Raw genomic sequence first — 20680 nt, forward strand, 5'->3', positions numbered from 1 at the left:
TGGGGTCAGGAGAGACTATTCCCCCAGGTCTGATTGGCAGAGACCCTGCTGGTTTTCCAGCCCAGGTCACTTGGAGGTTTAAACTAGAGTAAATGGTGGAGTCTGTAACTGGAAGTCTTTAAATCAAGATTTGAGGACATCAGTGACTCAGCCAGAGGTTCTGGGCCTATTACAGGAGTGGGTGGGTGAGGTTCTGTGGTCTGCAAAGTGCCGGAGGTCAGACTAGACGATCATGATGGTCCTGCCTGGTCTAAAAGTCTCTGTCCCACTCACACCCAGCCCGCAGCTCATCCCATCCTCCCTGATACAGAGCGATGCACCCAGGCCCCGCCTGTCCACCTGACCCCACAGCATGCGGCAATGCAACCCAGGCCCCCGCCCCCACTTCCCTAAGCTCCAACCTGCTCCAGCCCTTTGGAGCAGAGCCCAGCGCTAACCCCACTGCATGTGAGATTCACCCCAGAGCACTTCCCCTACTCACTTGTGTTGGCTGGAGGGCAGAGCTCACAGGGGTTCCCCCAGGCACGGCCCAGTGAGCAGCAGCAGGAGGCCCGAGTGACGCCCACCCCGATTTCAGCGCTGCACGAGATCCCGCCGTCCCCACGGTCCTGAGTGTCCAGGAAACAGTTCCCGACCCGGGTGTCTGCACAGGGCAGGGCAGAAAGGAGACAGTGAGCCTCGGGTGAGCAAAGCCCCCCGCGCCGCCCAAGCTGGCAGAGAGGGAGGGGCGCAGCAGATCCTGGCGGCAACGGAGGAAGCCTCTTGCAATGGCCCAGGACCTGCCCCTCCTGATAACAGCCGAGTTCCCCTCGCCTGCTTTCCCCAGTCTGTCACTCTGGCCCAGCCCCACAACGGGACATAGCACCTAGCAAATCACAGGAACACCCGCACCCCACAATGCTCAGTTAGGCAGCCAGGTCTCTGGACAATGCATATGGAGAGCAGCCCCCTGGATCCACAAAAGCCAGCCTGCTAGGGAGCCTGCTAAGTAGCCAGAGGGAGCTCCTGATGCCGGGGCGTGCTAAGCCCTGCTCCTCCCATTTTGTTCGGTAGGTCCCGGCTGCAGGGAGCCGCAGGCAGGAGGCCAGTGACATAGCGCCTGAGGGGACTGCAGCTGGGAGGGCTGATTCCTGGCGTGGCTCGAGCTAGCACACTGCAAGCAGCCGTGTGAAGGCGGCAGCCCGGGGGTGGCTCCAGCTGTCTCCTGAGTCCAGGCCAGCCTGACCCCTGGGCCCACTCTCAGGCGGCCAGCCCGAACCATCGCCTGTGCCACAATGGCCACACTGCCGTTTTCAGTGGGCTAGCTCGGGCCACTCATCCCGTGCTGGGGAGCCCCTCCCAGCTGCAGCGTGGCCAGACCTGTCGTTTCTAGCCAGGCAGAGCGAGGTGCCCGCCCAGAGGCTCCCCAACCTCCCCGTGCGCTGACCACTGAGCTGCGGTACGGCCCGCGAGTCTCCCGCAATTGTTCCACTTTAATTAAATAATCAACTAATTAACATGAACTGGGCCAAAGAAAGACTCTGTGATGCTGCGTTTAAGGCCCCCGCCTGAGGGGTGGGAGACCCCATCCCAATCCCTTCTCCCCAGGAGGCCGAGGGGGAATTAAACCCAGGTCTGCCCCACCCTGGGTGAGCGCTGCAAACACTGGGCTCAAGGCTGTAAGGGAGATTCATGCCCCTCCCCCCCCGCTCCTCCCCAGTTGGTTCCTGTGGAGTCAGGTGGCCTCAAGTACACCTGACGGAGGGACCCAGGGGTGCGATAGGCGCAGGAGCCTTATCCCCCTGCTCTGTGGATCGCACTGGGGCTTCGATGGCAGGTAGCACCCGAGCACCTTCAGGGAGGCAGCTGTGCACATGCCCGGAGGCAGGAACAGCGCAAGGTGGGGTCAGGGCAGCTAAGCAGGGTCTGTGGGTCACAGCGCAGAGTGGGGGTTGGGGTCAGGGTCTGTGGGTCACAGCGCAGGGTGGGGGTTGGGGTCAGGGTCTTTGGGTCACAGCGCAGGGTCAGGGCAGCTGAGCAGGGTCTGTGGGTCACAGCGCAGAGTGGGGGCTGGGATCAGGGTCTGTGGGTCACAGCGCAGAGTGGGGGCTGGGATCAGGGTCTGTGGGTCACAGCGCAGGGTGGGGGTTGGGGTCAGGGTCTGTGGATCACAGCGCAGGGTTAGGGCAGCTGAGCAGGGTCTGTGGGTCACAGCGCAGGGTGGGGGTTGGGGTCAGGGTCTGTGGGTCACAGCGCAGGGTGAGGTCAGGGCCAGGGGCCGTGGGGCACAGCGCAGGGTGGGGTCGGGGTCAGGGGCCGTGGGTCACAGCGCAGGGTGGGGTCAGGGCCAGGGGCCGGGGGTCACAGCGCAGGATGGGGATCGGGGTCAGGGTCCATGGGGCACAGCGCAGGGTGGGGCTCGGGGCCGGGGGCCGCCTCAGAGCAGCCAATCAGGGCTGCCGAAGGAGGCAGGCGGTGCTCCCCCCGCAGCCCCAGGAGCCGACTGGAGGAGTGGGGGAAGAGGGAGCAGAAAGAGCCGAGCAGTCAAGGTGGCTCTTCTAGCCCCCCCCCCCCCCCCGCAGTGACCAGTGGGGATGCCCCCCCAGGCCCCCGTGCGTGTCCCGGCCGGGGCTGTGAGCACCTGGATGTGAGCAGATGGTGCTGCGGAGGGAACCAGGGATCAAGACAAGGAGACTGAGTTAACCTGAGGAACTCACCGCCTCTACTCTGCTGGAGGCCAAAGTCTGACTAGGACTGAAAGCAGGATTAGCCCTTTGCCTGGAGAACAAACCACCCCCAGTTACATTGGACAAGACAGAGACCTCCAGGCCATGAGCCAACCTGGAGAGTCTGGGGCACAGACACTCCGCTCTGGGCAGGTTGTGCACCTCTCCTGCCTCCACCAGTGAGGGAACCCTGGAGCACACGGGGAGCGGGGCCTGGGGATGCACTGGCAGGGCTGCTCTCTGCTGGAAGCTGCACTCACCCACACAGCCCACTCCCGTGGGGTTCAGCTCAAAGTCCTGGGGGCAGTTGCACAGGTAGCTGCCCGGGGTGTTGACGCACAGCCCGTTGATGCAGTTCACGGGGTCCGCGCACTCGTTGACGTCTGCAGGGACGGGAACGACTCGGTTTCAGGAGCAATCACTGATCACCAAGGAAACCTCAGTGATCGCCCCAGCTGGGGAGGATACCGGCTGCCTCCCTATGCTCCCCACATGCCAGGGAGCCTTCTCACACCCCCAGGTGATGACAGACAGCCCCTCCCCTCCTCCACCTCTGCCAGGGATCACTCGAGTGACAGGTGATCTACTGAGGGCAGCGTAGGGTCATTGGCACCTGGCCCTGGTTAGAGCAAGCCCTGCCCTGGGCAAACCTGGAGCCTGCAGGGTCTGTCGCTCAGCTCCTGGGTGCCAGGCTCCCCTCCGGAGCTGGGACCAGTTCGTCCCCTGCAGGTGACCCCAGCGTGCTGACCAGGGATGGTCTCAGAGAACCAATTCCCAAGGGACCCCCTGCCCCAGGCACAGGCCCCAGCTACCTGTGCAGTTGCCTCCGCTCCTGTCGAGCTCATAGCCGTCATCACAGGCACAGCGGAACATCCCAGGCAGGTTCTGGCAGCTCCCGAAGACGCAGATGTTCTGGAAGGTGCATTCGTCAATGTCTGCCAGGGAGACAGAGCGGGGCACATCAGGCCTAGCTGGGCTGAGGGGCCAGCGGAGCAGCCTCCCTTCTACCCCCTACGTGACAGCAACGACAGGCCAGGCCGGATTCCTGCCAGCCAGGACCGACTAGCCCTTCCCCCAGGGAGTCTCCTCCTCTCTGGTGCAGCAGGGGACGCTGCCCTGGGCTCAGCATGTACCCCGTGCAGCAAGCCCCCACCTTGAGCCCCATCTTCACCACCTGCCCTTGCTCTACAGCTGGGCCCTCAGGAGCCCCCAGGCAGCACCTCTGCCTGAGCCTGAGCAGAGTGTGTGAGGGGAAGGGCTGGGCGCCTGCCCGGGGGGCTCTCTGTGTGAGGGGAAGGGCTGGGCGCCTGCCCCGGGGGCTCTCTGTGTGAGGGGAAGGGCCGGGAGCCTGCCCCGGGGGCTCTCTGTGTGAGGGGAAGGGCCGGGAGCCTGCCCCGGGGGCTCTCTGTGTGAGGGGAAGGGCCGGGCGCCTGCCCCGGGGGCTCTCTGTGTGAGGGGAAGGGCCGGGCGCCTGCCCCGGGGGCTCTCTGTGTATGGGGAAGGGCCGGGAACCTGCCCCAGGGTCTCTCTGTGTGAGGGGAAGGGCCAGGCGCCTTCCCCAGGGGCTCTCTGTGTGAGGGGAAGGGCTGTGCACCTGCCCCGGGGGCTCTCTGTGTGAGGGGAAGGGCTGTGCGCCTGCCCCGGGGGCTCTCTGTGTGAGGAGAAGGGACGGGCGCCTGCCTTGGGGGCTCTCCGTGTGAGGCGAAGGGCCGGGAACCTGCCCCGGGGGGTTCTCTGTGTGAGGGGAAGGGCCGGGCTCCTGTCCATGGGGCTCTCTGTGTGAGGGGAAGGGATGGGCGCCTGCCCCGGGGGATCTCTATGTGAGGGGAAGGGCCGGGCACCTTCCCCGGGGGCTCTGTGTGTGAGGTGAAGGGGCGGGCTCCTGCCCATGGGTATCTCTGTGTGAGGGGAAGGGCTGTGCACCTGCCCCGGGGGCTCTCTGTGTGAGGGGAAGGGCCGAGCACCTGCCCCAGGGGCTCTCTGTGTGAGGGGAAGGGCCGGGAACCTGCCCATGGGGATCTCTGTGTGAGGGGAAGGGCCGGGCTCCTGCCCCAGGGGCTCTCTGTGTGAGGGGAAGGGCTGTGCACCTGCCTCGGGGGCTCTCTGTGTGAGGGGAAGGGACGGGCGCCTGCCTTGGGGGATCTCTGTGTGAGGGGAAGGGCTGTGCACCTGCCTCGGGGGCTCTCTGTGTGAGGGGAAGGGACGGGTGCCTGCCCATGGGGATCTCTATGTGAGGAGAAGGGCCGGGCTCCTGTCCATGGGGCTCTCTGTGTGAGGGGAAGGGCCGGGCTCCTGCCCCAGGGGCTCTCTGTGTGAGGGGAAGGGACGGGCGCCTGCCCATGGGGATCTCTATGTGAGGGGAAGGGCCGGGCTCCTGCCCATGGGGATCTCTGTGTGAGGGGAAGGGCTGTGCACCTGCCTCGGGGGCTCTCTGTGTGAGGGGAAGGGACGGGCGCCTGCCTTGGGGGCTCTCCGTGTGAGGCGAAGGGCCGGGAACCTGCCCATGGGGATCTCTATGTGTGGAGAAGGGCCGGGCTCCTGCTCATGGGGATCTCTATGTGAGGGGAAGGGCCGGGCTCCTGCCCATGGGGATCTCTGTGTGAGGGGAAGGGCTGTGCACCTGCCCTGGTGGGCTGTGTGAGGGGAAGGGACGGGCACCTTCCCCAGGGGCTCTCTGTGTGAGGGGAAGGGACGGGCGCCTGCCTTGGGGGATCTCTGTGTGAGGGGAAGGGCTGTGCACCTGCCTCGGGGGCTCTCTGTGTGAGGGGAAGGGACGGGCGCCTGCCCATGGGGATCTCTGTGTGAGGGGAAGGGCTGTGCACCTGCCTCGGGGGCTCTCTGTGTGAGGGGAAGGGACGGGCGCCTGCCTCGGGGGCTCTCTGTGTGAGGCGAAGGGCCGGGAACCTGCCCCGGGGACTCTCTGTGTGAGGGGAAGGGCCGGGCTCCTGCCCATGGGGATCTCTGTGTGAGGGGAAGGGCTGTGCACCTGCCTCGGGGGCTCTCTGTGTGAGGGGAAGGGCCGGGCGCCTGCCCCGGCAGATCTCTGTGTGAGGGGAAGGGCTGGGAGCCTGCCCAGGGGATCTCTGTGTGAGGGGAAGGGACGGGCTCCTGCCCATGGGGATCTCTGTGTATGGGGAAGGGCTGGGAGCCTGCCCCGGGGGCTCTCTGTGTGAGGGGAAGGGCCGGGAGCCTGCCCATGGGGATCTCTGTGTGAGGGGAAGGGCTGGGCGCCTGCCCCGGGGGATCTCTGTGTGAGGGGAAGGGCTGGGAGCCTGCCCGGGGGCTCTCTGTGTGAGGAGAAGGGCCGGGCTCCTGCCCATGGGGATCTCTGTGTGAGGGGAAGGGCCGGGAGCCTGCTCATGGGGATCTCTGTGTGAGGGGAAGGGCTGGGAGCCTTCCCTGGGGGCTCTTTGTGTGAGGGGAGGGGGCGGGTGCCTGCCCAGGGGATCCTTGTGTGAGGTGAAGGGCCAGGAGCCTGCCCGGGGGATCTCTGTGTGAGGGGAAGGGCCAGGCGCCTGCCCGGGGGATCTCTGTGTGAGGGGAAGGGCCAGGTGTCTGCCCCGGGGATCTCTGTGTGAGGGGAAGGGCCGGGTGCCTGCCCCGGGGATCTCTGTGTGAGGGGAAGGGCCGGGCACCTACCCGGGGGATCTCTGTGTGAGGGGAAGGGTCGGGATCCTGCCCCGGGGGCTCTTTGTGTGAGGGGAAGGGCCGGGAGCCTGCCCTGGGGGATCTCAGCAGATGTCACAGGCTCACCTAGGAGCTGCTAAGCGACAGCAGAGGATCAGGCAGCCAGAACTGTGCAGTGGGCCTTGGTCTGCAGCCCAGCTGCGGCCAAGGGTGCTGTGGGGTGGGGCTGGGCATGATGGCCACTCTCACAGGGCAGGAATTTGGGTGGCTCCTCGCACTCCCTGGAAAGAAGCCTCGGCCTTCTTGAGCCCACGACACCAGACGCCAGCCGATGACTGGAGCCTTGGTGTGCTCCCTGGGCCGGCGGCAGGGCCAGGCCCCGCACTGGGCAGCAGCGTGGCATGAAGGCTCTGGCCGTGCCGGGGCAGCGTAGACAGGCCGGCAGCGCCGTGCTGCAGGAGCCGCGCTCTTACCCTGGCAGGCCTTGCTGTCCTCCGTGGGGTTGAAGCCCATCTCGCACTCGCAGCGGTAGCCCCCGGGCGCGTTCAGGCACTGCCCGTTCTCACACAGGTTCACGTTGTCCGCACACTCGTCCACATCTGCAGGAGAGGTCACCAGCCCGTCAACGCAGCAGTGGGGAGAAGGCCGGAGCCTCCTCCCCACCCCTCAGGGAAACTCCCACGAGCCTCCACAATCTAGTGCTCCCTCCCCCAGCTCACGGGAGCTGGAGGCGCTTCCCAGGAGAGGAAAGGAAGCTAGGTACTGTCGGGGGGTCCCCAAAAGCACCTGCGGGAGATGCATGCTTTTGGGAGGGCTCCCTAGCCTAAAGCAGGTTACCCATCCCACACAGGAAGGAGGGCAGGAGGCCTCGCAGCTAGCTAGCTCTCAGATCTGCCCTTGGCATGGGGAGCTGGCCAGAGTGGTCCCACCGGTAACGGGTGGGTGGGGATGGGGGGATCCCATGGGTAACCAAGCGTGTGGGGATGGGAGGATCCCATGAGTAAACCAGCAGATGGGGATGGGGGATCACATGGGTAACGCAGCAGGTGGGGGTGGGGGGATCCCATGGGTAACTCAGCGGGTGGGGATGGAGGATCCCATGGATAACTCAGCGGGTAGGGGTTGGGGGGATCCCATGAGTAAACCAGCAGATGGAGTGGGGGTCCCATGGGTAACGCAGCGGGTAGGGGCGGGGGGATCCCATGGGTAACTCAGCGGGTGGGGGTGGGGTGATCCCATGGGTAACTGAACGGGATGGGTGAGGTTTGGAGATTGTCTGGCTGTCAGTCAGGGTTTGCATCCCAGAGGATGGGGGCTGGTGGGGGAGGGAGGGGCTCTCTACCCCGTCTCTGCATCCCTCACGGTAGCCGGGGTAGACTGGAGCAGTCCCGGGTGGGCACTAGACCCCTCGCTCTGCCCCAGAGCCCGGACACCCTGTACCTGAGCAGGAAAAGCCGTCGCCGGAGAAGCCCTCTCGGCAGGCGCAGCGGTAGGAGCCAGGTGTGTTCACACAATTGGCGTTCAGGTTGCACTTGTGCTCTTCAGTGGCACATTCATCCAGGTCTGTGGGGAGAAGCTCAGTGAGAGGATTGCTTGTCTCTGGGTCTGTGCCCGGGGGCAGCACAGGGGTTACCGGCTGGGGTCTGAGCACCTGAGCTGGGGTTCAGCCTCCTGGCTCCCCGCCCGCTGCTGGTGAGCATGGGACACCCAGACAGACAGCACAGCTCCACACACCTACACACTGCTTGTGAGACACTCAAACACATGTACACACACATGCTGCTTGAGACACTGACACGTGCACACAGACATACACACTGCCCGTGAGACACACACACACTCAGACACCGGCCGCGAGACACCGACACACGTACACACATTGCCCATGTGAACACAATGGCCTGTTGGCCCCTGGAGCACTGTGTGTGCACAGCTGACCCCAGTAGCCGCAGGTGCACAGGGGCAGGGACACGGCCACATGCTAGGAGCTGCTCGAGTCCCCTCCCCGTCTAGACTGGGAACTCACCGTTGCATTTCAGCCCATCTCCAAGCCAGCCCGTGCGGCACTTGCACTTGAAGCTGCCGGGCACGTTGATGCAGGAGGCGTGCATGTCACAGTTGTGAGCACCGATCTCACACTCGTCGATATCTGCACAAAGGACGTGCATTAGACCTGACCCAGCCAGGCCCCTCATCCCCTGAGTGAAGGGGGAACAAACCTAGGGTCCACTGGGCTCGAAGTGCCCCTGGGGATGCACCAGGCTGACCCAGGAGTGACCCCCCTGGGTGATGGAGGGGTGAGCAGTGAGTGACCCCCTGGGGCCATGGGGAGTGCACAGTAAGTGACCCCCATGGACAGTGAATGACCCCCTGGGGCAGTGGGGACACACTGGAGTGCAGAGTAACCCCTGGTGTGATGGGGGTGTGCAGTGAGTGACCCCTAGGGCAGTGGGGACACACAGGAGTGCAGAGTGACTCCTGGTGCGATGGGGGTGTGCAGTGAGTGACCCCCCGTGGACAGTGGGGGGTTGCGCAGTGAGTGACCCCTGGGGCAGTGGGGACACACTGGAGTGCAGAGTGACCCCTGGTGCGATGGGGGTGTGCAGTGAGTGACCCCCCATGGACAGTGGGGGGTTGTGCAGTGAGTGACCCCTGGGTTAGTGGGGACACACTGAGTGAGTGCCCCCGACTGCGGGGGGGTGTGCAGTGTGTGACCCCCGTGGACAGGGGGTTGCGCAGTGGTGACCCCTGGGGCAGTGGGGACACACTGGAGTGCAGAGGTTGCGCAGTGACTGACCCCTGGGCCAGTGGGGACTCAGTGGTGTGCAGAGTGACTCCTGGTGCGATGGGGGTGTGCAGTGAGTGACCCCCCGTGGACAGTGGGGGGTTGCGCAGTGAGTGACCCCTGGGGCAGTGGGGACACACAGGAGTGCAGAGTGACTCCTGGTGCGATGGGGGTGTGCAGTGAGTGACTCCCCCGCCCACGGACGATGGGGACAGACTGCGATAAGAGGAGAGTCAGGCCCACAGGATATAAATCAACTGGGAACAGATTCCTGCCTAGAGCCCAGTGCGCAGGGACGGCTCCAGGCACCAGCACGCCAAGCGCGTTCCTGGGGCGGCAAGCCATGGGGGGCGCTCTGCCGGTCGCCGCGAGGGCAGCAGGCAGGCTACCTTCGGCGGCATGCCTGCGGAGGGTCCGCTGGTCCCGCGGCTTCGGCGGACCTCCCGCAGGCTGCCGCCGAATTCGCGGGACTGGGGACCTCCCGCAGGCTGCCGCCGAAGGCAGCCTGCCTGCCGTGCTTGGGGCAGCAAAATACCTAGAGCCGCCCCTGCCAGTGCGGGTGACTCATTGGCTCTGGCTCTGCAGTCCCTGCCCTCTCGGGGTGGGGGCTCCCTGCAGGAGCCAGCTGCCCTGGGGCTTGCCACCTGTGGCACTGCTCCTGCCTAGCTGGCACCTGACCCAGGCACTGGCTCCCCACAGCCCAGGGCACTGGTGCGGCGGTGTTCCCACCTGTGCAGCCTGTCGTCCCCTTCTTGACGAAGTAGCCGAGCTGGCAGTGGCAGATGAAGGAGCCCTTGGTGTTCTCGCACTCGCCGTGCAGGCAGATGTTGGGGTTCAGGTCACACTCGTTCACATCTGCAGGAGAACACGGCTCAGTACCTGCAGCCCTGTGCCAGGGCCTGGGGCAGGTTCCAGACCCTCCCTCCCCAGCGACCACCGGGTGTGGCCGTCTCACCGATGCACGTCTTCATGTCCAGGGAGGCCATGAATCCATCAAAGCAGAGGCAGCGGTACTCCCCCGGGATGTTGGTGCACTGGCCACCGTCGCAAATCTCTGGGTTGTCCTCGCACTCATCGATATCTGGTGAGGGAGGGAGAAGCTGTCAGAGCAGGAGCCTGGAACTACAGGGTGGTAGCGAAGGGGGATCACTGGACATGGGAGGGGGTCTGTGGTGACTGAGCAAGGCAGGTGGGGTGGGTGGCAGGGCTACAGCCGTGAGGGTCCCTGGGTGAGGAGCACGTGTTGCCAGAGGCAGACAGCAAAGAGATTGGGCCAGGGACTCCCTGCGGCTCCAAATCCAATGGCCACGGGGAGGCTGGATCAGGGCCTGGCATTGCTGGGCAGGCCAGGGCACCTGCAGGGAATGTCCCCACTCAGCTGCTCCCGGCTCACCACACACCATCAGAATGACATGCCCAGCTGGCTGCCAGGGGCACCTGGGTCCTGTACAGGGCTGAGGGCAGGGTGAGCTGGGGGCGCCCGTCAGTGCACGGGGCTGAGGGCAGCGTGAGCTGGGGGCGCCCGTCAGTGCACGGGGCTGAGGGCAGCGTAAGCTGGGGGTGCCCGTCAGTGCACGGGGCTGAGGGTAGCGTGAGTTGGGGGTGCCCGTCAGTGCACAGGGCTAAGCGCTGTCTTCAGCATGAGCCAATGGAGTCCATCTGGTGCCCTTCATCTCGCAGGACAGGGCCCAAAGATAGTCCCACCCAACCCCCGTGCAAGGCTGGTTTGCATCCTGCAGGGTCCTGCACAGCCTGTGTGCCAGCCCTAGACCAACCAGATCCCCGCTCACCTGTACACGACCTCTTGTCCGGCATGAGCGCGTAGCCTTCACTGCAGCTGCACTGGTAGCTGCCTTCCGAGTTGGTGCAGTGCGTGTCGCAGCCGCCGTTCATGATGGTGCACTCATCAATATCTGCATGGGAACAGCCATGCCCCACTCAGTGCCAGGCCCCTGCTGGCGCACAAGCTGCACAGCCATACGGGACCCACATGGCGGTGCCAGCACCCAGAGCCCGGGATCGGAGAGCGCCAGGACAGAAGGATGCACCTGCACCCTGGGCTCCTGCGGACAGGGGCGATGGCTCACAGCACCCCCATGGGCGCTCGGAGGAAGTGCTGCTGCCTTCCCGTTTTCTTGGTGTCCAGCCCGGGCCATCTGGCACTAACCAAGCCTGTGACAGACAGGGGGCCTGGCAGTGACTGGGGCATGACTGTGTATAGGGCTGTCCATCCCGGAACCCTCCTGAAGGGGGCGCTGCACCATCAGTACTGGTACGTTTCACATGGATGCTTAAAGGCAACCCATTGCCCTGGCATCCAGCTGGGGGAGTCCTGGAGGCTGAAGTCTAGAAGAGCCCACTCTGGCCATCCTCTCTGCCCTCCTGCATCCGCAGGGCAGAGCCCTGCCCAGAGCCCAGCCTGGAGCTCAGCCCCTCGTGCACTCACCGACGCAGCCCTGCCTGTCCGGAGTGGCCTGGAAGCCAGAGTCACAGGCGCACTGGTAGGTGCCGATGATGTTGACGCAGTGCCCGTTGCGGCACAGGCTGTCGCTGAGGGAGCACTCATTGATATCTGGGGCGAGAGTGAAAGGGTTAATAGGCCAGCTGGGCTCAGCCATTCCTAGCATTGCTAGTGCTGCATTTTAACAGTGACCCTTGTGGCTCCCCACAGCCCCATCCCCCCCACTTCACAGACCCACCCAGGTCCTAACACTCTCCTGGGTCTCTCCCAGCTGCTTCGGATCCCCCCTCTCCTCATGGAGGGGAAGAACCAGCTCACTTCCCCAGGTGCACTCGCTGCAGATCCCAGGTAGGCCCATACCCACTGCCCCAGACCCAGGTGGGATTTTTCTGCCCCCCTGAGGCTCTGCAGCGCCTCCCACTTCCTGTCTCCTGGCAGCGTTGCTAGGCGCTCTTTACTTACAGCATTTCAATCAGTGGGTCCTACCCCCAGTGGCTGGGTCTCCACCAGGAACCTCTGTACCGTGCTGGTTGGGATCACCCCTTGCCATAGGTCTCTGTCCAGCCTGCCCCACTCTCACTACTGCAATCTGGGCAGTCCAGCATGCTGCCGGCTGCCCCTCCGGCCCATCACCATGTCGGTCAGTCCTTGATGAACAGCAGGTAGCTGATCTGGCTCCATAAAAGCAACGTGGCTCTGGGAGCGACAGAGACTCTGGGCCTGATTCTGTGAAATGCAGCATGCACTGACCTGAGTGGGATCTGCACATGCCCAGCATGGGCTCAGGATCAGGCCCTCTGACAGGGGTCTCACCCAGTGTAACCCCCACCATGTCACAGCCTGGCCCTTTGGCTGCTGGGGTGCTGCAGACACCCTGGCCCTTCCCACGCACTCACCGACGCAGGCATTGCCTTCTGCGCTCAGCTCGTGGCCTGGGGGGCAGATGCACTCGAAGCTGCCCTCAGTATTGACACAGATCCCTCCACGGCACAGCAGCGGGTCCCGCTCGCACTCGTCGATGTCTGCAGAGAGTAGGACACAAGGATTCGGGGGGTTGTCTGGTAGCTGGTGTTTCCCAGGTAGGTGTGACTCCAGTGCCCAGGAGCATTGTCCTGGATAAACTCCAAGCCTAGGCTGGGAGCCAGCCCCCAAATCCGAGTTACGCCCATGGATAACACTACAACACGGTGCAGCCCAGGAGGAGCCACATGGCATGTTACAGAGCAGCAGTGCTTCAGAAAAGGACAGCGCAGAGTGCAGAGTGTGTCACTGTGCGGGGGGCAGTCAGGAGCCACCGCGCCCTGGCTCCCCAGCTGTCTGGCTGTGCCCAGCCCTGCGTGCCCCCTCCCCAAACCCCTCTCCGCAGCTCCCCAAGCCCAGGGGCTGGGGGTTGAATGAGGGTGTTTGAAATCGTTGCGGTGTCTGTTCCCAGTTCTTCCAACACAGACTAAGCTCCCCAAAGTGCCGCTGCCTGTGCAGTGGGAGTGTGGCCCATTGCCAGGGCCTAGGCCCTGCTCAGCGCTTGCCCAGAATGGAGAACTGTCCCAAGCTGCAGCCCAGGGAGCAGGAGCTGCTTGGCGCACAGGCAGCTGTCCCAGGACGTGCTGCAGGCTGATGTTCGTGTGGTCAGCTGCCTGCCCCAGCGCTGTAACGACCCTGCGCAGATGGCCACGGAGGCAGCTCCTGCACGTGGCCCCAGGAGAGCTGGTGAGAGCACCACACACCAGGTCAGAGCCACCCTGTCAGGACCGGGACCCAGGCTGTTTCTATGCACGTGTTGGTGCCACCCAGCGGAGCAGGAGTGGGACAGCTGCTGAGCCCAGCCCCCGCCCCACAGCCTTCTCGCAGGCTGACATGCCAGCAGGACACATTGGTGGGGGCCGCGAGCGGGCAGTTAGCACGTTCCCCAGCTGGCAGGGGGCACAGCCTGAAAGCCGTCTCCGGCTGAGCCAAGACATTTCTCCGTCCCAGCATACGCAGAGCACCAGCCTCCTGCAGGGCCTGAGAACAGGCTCAGGCTGCCATGGAAACGGGCAGCTCACTCCTTAACTTAAATATGGGTGTCATAACCAGACAGTTAAGGGTTAATGTCTCTTTTACCTGTAAAGGGTTAAGAAGCTCAGGTAACCTGGCTGACACCTGACCAGAGGACCAATAAGGGGACAAGATACTTTCAAATCTTGGTGGGGGGAAGGCTTTTGTTTGTGCTCTTTGTTTGGGGGTTGTTCGCTCTTGGGACTAAGAGGGACCAGACATCAATCCAGGCTCTCCAAATCTTTCTGCATCAGTCTCTCATGTTTCAGACTTGTACGTAACAGCCAGGCAAGGCGGGTTAGTCTTATTTTTGTTTTCTCAACTTGTAAATGTTCCTTTTTGCTGAGAGGATTTTACCTCTGTTTGCTGTAACTTTGAACCTAAGGCTAGAGGGGGTTCCTCTGGGCTCTAGGAATCTGATTACCCTGTGAAGTATTTTCCATCCCGATTTTACAGAGATAATTTTTACCTTTCTTTAATTAAAAGCCTTCTTTTTAAGAACCTGATTGATTTTTTCCTTGTGTTAAGATCCAAGGGGATTGGATCTGGACTCACCAGGAATTGTTGCGGGAAGGGAGGGGGGGTGGTTAAATTCTCCTTGTGTTAAGATCCAAGGGGTTGGATCGGTGTTCACCAGGAACTTGGTGAAAAAGCCTCTCAAGGCTGCCCAGGGAGGGGAAGGTTTTGGGGGGACAGAAAGTGATCCAGACACTGACATTTCTGGATGGTGGCAGTGTTACCAGATCTAAGCTAGTAATTAAGCTTAGAAGTGTCCATGCAGGTCCCCACATCTGTACCCTAAAGTTCAGAGTGGGGGGGGAACCTTGACAATGGGCTTCCTCAGATTGGAGTGGGCTCCCCCAGTGGAAATGGCTGGGGCAGCTGGGCAACCTTCCCAAGCAAGGCCTGAGCCCAGGAACGTACTGCCCCCGCCCCTCCTGGGCCCCGCCCCCAAGGGTCGTCTAGGGCCTGGTCCCAGCAGCCCCTGGGCTGAGTCCCCTGACTGCTCCGCAGACAGCCCTGGGGGTTACACTCCAGGGAATGTTCCAGGGGGGGAATTTTGCTCTTTCCCGCCCCAAAGCCATATTTCCAGCAGGACAAATTGCCCCGGTGGAGGGAGAGCAAGGGGAAAACCGAGCTCCCCAGCTTCCCTGCCAGCAGCAGGGGCAGGCATCTCCCCTCACGGGCTCTCTGCAGTGGGACCAGCAGCACCTGGGACGCAGAGCACGGACGGTGCCTGTCAGGTCTCGGAGCGACACTGCAGCAGGTGGCAGCGTAACTTGGGCAGCACAGGGGCCCCAGCCTTGGATGTGCAATAGGACAGGGCCTCCCTCCCACTGCTCCCTGCCAGCAGGGTGAGGCTAGTGGGGTCTGGCCTTTGGTGGGAACTCCCAGCCATTCCCGAGTTGGCCCCCACTGCAGGGTCTCTCCAATGCTCCCTGATACAGGCCGTGCTTCCCCCCTTGCAGAGCCCCCCGCCCCGCTGTGGCCCCCCATACCTGCCTGCCGAGGTCCTGAGCCCCCCCCAGGTCCCTCCATACTCTCCCCCCGGCCCTGAGCACCTCCCCCCCCCCGGCCCCTTGCAGACTCTGTGCTTTCCCGGGGGCCGGTATCCAGGGCACTCAGCTCCCCCGGGCTCTCTCCACATTCTCAGGCCCTGTTCTGCTCTCAGCTATATGGATCCAGCTGCTCCCCGTGAACAGGGCCTGGAGAGGCCCTGCCCTTCTCCTGCGCCCCCTCCCCACACATACACGGGAGAGTGGCTCCCCGCAGGGAAGCAGTGACTGTTCCAGACTCTCCAGGGGTCAGGGCCAGGCTATGCCCTGCACTCGTTCTCCCTCCCACCAGCAATCCCAGAGCAGTGGGAGGTGCAGAGCACAGCTCAGGGATGCTCTTACCCATGCAGTTCTTCATCATCATGAAGCCGCTCTCGTAGCCCTCGAAGCACTCGCACTCGAAGCTGCCCGGGGTGTTGACGCAGGTGCCATGGCCACACAGGTCCGGCGAGATGCGGCACTCATCGATATCTGTGGGCATGGGAGAGGCTCAGCCAGGAGCCAGCCAGCCCCTGCAGCTAGGGGCAAGCCGCCAGGGGCATTGACGGGTGAGGGTCTGCCTGCCCCAGGTGCTGAGAGCATGGAGAGCAGAATGCAGACTTGCCAGACTGGCCAGGGCTGGCTCTGGCAGCTCATCTCGCTGGGAGGAGACATCAGCTGCCTGGATCAGAACCTGCTCCTTACACGCTGGAAGCTGGCGCCCTTTGGGGCAGGCTGTGTATGCGGCAGGGGGCTCTCCCAGGGTGGCATCTTACCCCACCCCCTCGGTAAATGCCCTGCCCAAGGAGCTGGTCCAGGAGACTGGGGTACATGGCAGTAGCACACCCAGACCCCAGCAGGGCAGCATGGGCCAGGGGAGACGCCGGATGGGGTGGGCCCTTCTTCCCTTACCTGTGCAGTTTCTTTCCTCGGCATCCAAGGCGAAGCCATTGCCGCAGAGGCACCGGAAGCTGCCAATGGTGTTCCGACAGGTCCCGTGAGCACAGAGGCCGGAGAAGACCTTACACTCGTTCACATCTGTGGGGGGAAGGCAGCATCAGTGCTGCAGTGAGGGTGTCTGTCTCCTGGCTCCAGGAACAGGTCCCTGGGTACCAGCTGCAGCCAGGAGGGGATTTTCACCCCCTTTCCTCTCACCTTTGTAGAAGGGTCTGCCTGAGAGCACGTCCCCTCTGTTGGCAAAGCCAGGGCCCCTGGGGCAGATGGCCTTGTACTCGCTGCTGCCAGCTCTGGGGCACTCTTCGCAGTCGCTGCCCCAGGCTGAGCCCACAGAGCAGCAGCACATGTCGATCCGGTACTTCCCCGGCAGGGGTGCCGTGCACTCATCCTCATCCCACTTCATGTAGCACTGCTCCGCACGTACATCTGGGGAGAGAGCCAGGCTGAGCGTCCCAGGAGGGAGAGAGCTGCCTGGGGCCTCTCCATTCCCTGGGGCACTCCCGAGGGCAGGCCAGCCCTATGGTGTATCTCTTGCTGGATGGGGCTCCCCTGCCTCCAGAGGCAACTTCTCAGGGGTCAGCAGCCCTCACCCCAGCAGGGCTGCCTGCAGCCCTCACTCCTGCAGCTCACTGCAGCCAGCCCCAGGTCCCATGTCCCTCCCTGAGAGTTAGAGAGTTTCTCCTAATATCGAACTGAAATCTCCCTTGCTGCAGATTAAGTCTATTCCTTCTTGTCCTACCTCCAGTGGACATGGAGAGGAATTGATCACCTCCCTCTCTGTAACAGCCCTTAACATATCTGAAGACTGTGATCACATCCCCCTTCAGTCATCTTTGCTCAGGACAAAACATGCCCAGTTGTTTGAAATCTTCCTCAAAGATTTTCCTGAGCCTTTTTGTTGCTTTCCTCTGGACTCTCTCCAATTTGTCCACATCTTTCCTGAAGTGTGGTGCCCAGACCTGGGGAGAGTACCCCAGCCCCCCACCCCACCTCAAAACATCATTGGTGCTGAGCAGAACAGGACAATTACCTCCTGTGTCTTACATACGACACTCCTGTTAACACACCCCAGACTGATATTAGCTCTTTTCACAGTCTTGTCTCATATTCAATTTGTGAGTCACTAGAGCCCCCCCCCGCCCCACAGGTCCTTTCCAGCAGTGCTATGTCTAGCTAGTTATTCCCCAGTTTGTAGTGGTGCATTTGATTTTTCTCTCCTAATGAAGTACTTTGCCCTTGTCTTTATTGAATTTCATCTTGGTGATTTCAGGCCAATTTGTCAAGGTTGTTTTGAATTCTAATCCTGTCCTCCAAAGGGTTTACTACCCATCCCAGCTTGGTGCTATCCACAAACGTTATAAGACTATTCTATGAAAACACTGAACAGTACCAGAGCCAGGTCTGACCCCTCTAGATAAGTCCTCCCTGTGTGGCAGCGAACCACTGATAACCACTCTTTCAACCAGCTGTGCACCCACCTTGGAGTCATTTCGTCTAGGCCACATTTCCCTAGTTTGCTTATGAGAATGCCCTGGCTCATCCACTGTTCCTGACCCCTGCTGCAATAGGTGAGGCAGCAGTAACGTTAGCATGGGAGAGCAGGATCACGCTGCATCCCCAGAGGAGCTGCACAGCGTCCCAGAGCAGCCCCCGCAGCGGCGCATGCTTGTCTGGTGTGCAAGAAACCAGTGTCCGCATCAATGCCATTCGACAGCACTTCTCAGAGCCCGGTGATGCACCTGGATTGCTGCCTCTGCCCTTCCCCCTCCTCCTCCTCCCTTGGCGCCTGGCTTCTCCCTACCTCCTCAGATCCCCTTCCCCAACTTCTCCGGGGCTGGGGCTGTACTGGCCGTCTCCACAGCCTCCCGCATCTCACCCTCATGGGGAGCACTCCCATCGACCCCTGCTGGCTATGCCTCATGGGCTGGCATGTCACTGGCTGTCAGCTGCAGCTAGTGGAGCACCTATGGGACCCCAGAGTGGGCACACGGCTGGGGACCATCCAGCATGGCCTGTGAATGGGCACTAGCACAGATTATGAACAGGAGATGGCTCCCCACCCAGTTTCTAGGTGAATCCCACTGTCACTCAGTGCTGAGCTGTGTGACGACTCATTGTCTCCCCTGGGCTACACCAGACAGGGAGGAGAACTCGCTGCACTCGCCGACCTGTGAGAGAGAGGACGGGGCTCATTTTTCTCCGTGTCCACTGAAGGTAGGACAAGAAGTACGGGGCTCAGTCTGCAGCGAGGCAGATCTAGGATAGATTTTAAGAAAAACTTTGTATTGGGGAGTTCAATTCTGGAACAAGCTTCCCAGGGAGGTTGTGGAGTCCCCATCACTGGACGTTTTTAAGAGAAGAGCAGACAGAGATGGTCTAGGTTTACGTGTCCTGCCTCAGCACAGGGGGCTTGACTTGATGACTTCTCAAGGTCTTTTCCAGCCCTACATTTCTCTGGGTGTCTCTACACTGTGAAATTAGGTCAATTTTATAGAAGTCAATTTTTTTAGAATTCAATTTTATACAGTCGATTACGTATGTCAACACTAAGCGCATTTAGTCGGTGGAGTGCGTCCTCACTACCGCGGCTAGCGTTGACTTACAGAGCAGTGCACTGTGGTAGCTATCCCCAGTTCCCGCAGTCTCTGCTGCCAGTTGGAATTCTGAGTTAAGCTCCCAATGCCTGATGGGGCAAAAACTTTGTCGCAGGTGGTTTTGGGTACATGTCGTCAGGCCCCCCTCCCTCCCTCCTTCCATGAAAGCAACGGCAGACAATCGTTTCGCCTGTTTTCCAGGGTCCCGTCCACCGGACCCGCTCAGCCTGCTGCCTGCCTGGATAATCGGAACCCCAGGCAGGCAGCGGGCTGAGCGGGGCCAGCGGACAGAGCCCCGGACCAGCAGTGGGCTGAGTGGCTCAGTCCGCTGCCAGTCTGGGGCTCTGTCCGCCAGCTCCTGCCAGCTAGGGTCCCGCTCAGCCCCGCTCAGCTGGCAGACCACGGTGAGGTCGATCAGGGGTGCCTGGACAGACATGGCTATAATCCTCTTAGAGCACCAAATGGGAGCGACTCCAGGTCATTCTCTTCTTTAAGTTTTGTCTCCTGGAGATTCAGTCCTGCCTGGAATATCATGCGAGCTGGAGGCTTCTGCCTCAGGCTGCTCTCCCAGCCAGCAGCACCGTGCGGTCGCACCTACCCCAGCCTATCCCTCGCTCCCATGGCTCATGAAGCCTGGACAATAGTAAGGAGCAGTTCAACTTGTGGAATGACAAATCCAGAACAAAGGATCGCACTCTATGGGCCACATTAAGGTTATTTCAGAGTCCGAGGTAGCATTTAGTCCCTATAAAAGGCTTCATGAAAATTTTCTCCCGCCCCTAACAAAAATGTTAATCTATCAGAGCAGCTGAAAGGGTAAGGAACCCCGGACTATAACTTAGAGAGAGCTTCCATATTATTTAACTCATAATTGATATAATTCAAAGTAAAATTTCACAGTGTGGTCTGTTCTAAGACTAAAAATGCAGGAGGGGAGTCAGAAAAGAAACAGTGACCTGTTTCCAACCGGGGACGTTTATCGTGTTAGGTGAACGCGATAACCACTACACTACGGGCTTCTCTTTTTTTGCCACAGACTTTGCTGAATGCACAGGAATGTTTTCTCTAGGTACAGAAGCTACCTAATGCAATGTCTATATCTATGGCCTTCCTGCTCACAAAGCGGCCATGCCCCTGCACCAAGGCTGACATAGTGTGGAGTGCATGTGACACAGCGACCTGCCTCGGGCAGGATGGCTAGCAAGACATGATACTTTTGCCGTTAAGCAAACACAGCAATTCTTCCCTGGCCTCTGCCACTGAATGCCTCCATGCATTACGCTGTGCCCTATCAGTGTGGGAGGACGGCATGAGCTCAGAAAACATGTCATCACGAGTGCGTTTTTTCCCCCTTCTAATCTGCAATAACCTCAGGAACGGAGATAATAGGGGGAGCGTAGAAACATTTTGGGGGGACTGCATGGTCACCTGTGCTGCTGAGTTCGCCACCCTGGCCAAACAGGAAATGAAATGCAGAAGTTCCCAGGGCTTTTCCTGTGTACCTGGCTAGTGCATTGGAGTTCAAAGTGCTGTCCAGAGCAGTCACAATGGAGCACTCTAGGGTAGCTCCTGGAGGCCAATACCATCGAATTGTGTCCACACTACCCCAAATTCGACCCGGCGATGTCGATTTCAGCGCTAATCCCCTCCTCGGTGAGGAGTACAGAAATTGATTTTAAGAGCCCTTTAAATCGACAAAAATGGCTTTGTCGTGTGGACGGGTGCAGGGTTAAATCGATCTAACACTGCTAAAATTGACCTAAACTTGTCGTGTAGACCAGGGCTCTGACTCTATTATCTCCAACACTGCACTCACCTGGCCCCCCTGTGCTCACCTGGCCCCCCTGCACTCACCTGGCCCCCCTGTGCTCACCTGGCCCCCCTGCACTCACCTGGCCCCCCTGTGCTCACCTGGCCCCCCTGTGCTCACCTGCCCTCCCTGCGCTCACCTGGCCCCCCTGCGCTCACCTGGCCCCCCTGTG

At 61.5% G+C, this 20680-nt stretch overlaps 1 protein-coding gene across 2 annotated transcripts in view; it reads right to left on the reverse strand.

Moving 5' to 3' along the window:
- Positions 1–20680, reverse strand: part of FBN3 (fibrillin 3) — a 128002-nt gene that overhangs the window by 62231 nt on the left and 45091 nt on the right. For both annotated transcript variants that reach the window (XM_039515824.1, XM_039515825.1), the window contains 14 exons: positions 16303–16530; positions 16060–16185; positions 15511–15639; positions 12475–12600; positions 11564–11689; positions 10908–11030; positions 10073–10198; positions 9847–9972; positions 8359–8481; positions 7773–7895; positions 6806–6931; positions 3518–3640; positions 2966–3088; positions 482–643 (listed from right to left, as the gene is read on the reverse strand). In XM_039515824.1, the coding sequence (XP_039371758.1) occupies positions 482–643; positions 2966–3088; positions 3518–3640; positions 6806–6931; positions 7773–7895; positions 8359–8481; positions 9847–9972; positions 10073–10198; positions 10908–11030; positions 11564–11689; positions 12475–12600; positions 15511–15639; positions 16060–16185; positions 16303–16530 (1890 nt within the window). The remainder of the gene's footprint in view (positions 1–481; positions 644–2965; positions 3089–3517; positions 3641–6805; positions 6932–7772; positions 7896–8358; positions 8482–9846; positions 9973–10072; positions 10199–10907; positions 11031–11563; positions 11690–12474; positions 12601–15510; positions 15640–16059; positions 16186–16302; positions 16531–20680) is intronic.

The sequence above is a fragment of the Mauremys reevesii genome, linkage group 26 (genome assembly GCF_016161935.1).
Source record: "Mauremys reevesii isolate NIE-2019 linkage group 26, ASM1616193v1, whole genome shotgun sequence".
NCBI classification, from domain to species: domain Eukaryota; kingdom Metazoa; phylum Chordata; order Testudines; family Geoemydidae; genus Mauremys; species Mauremys reevesii.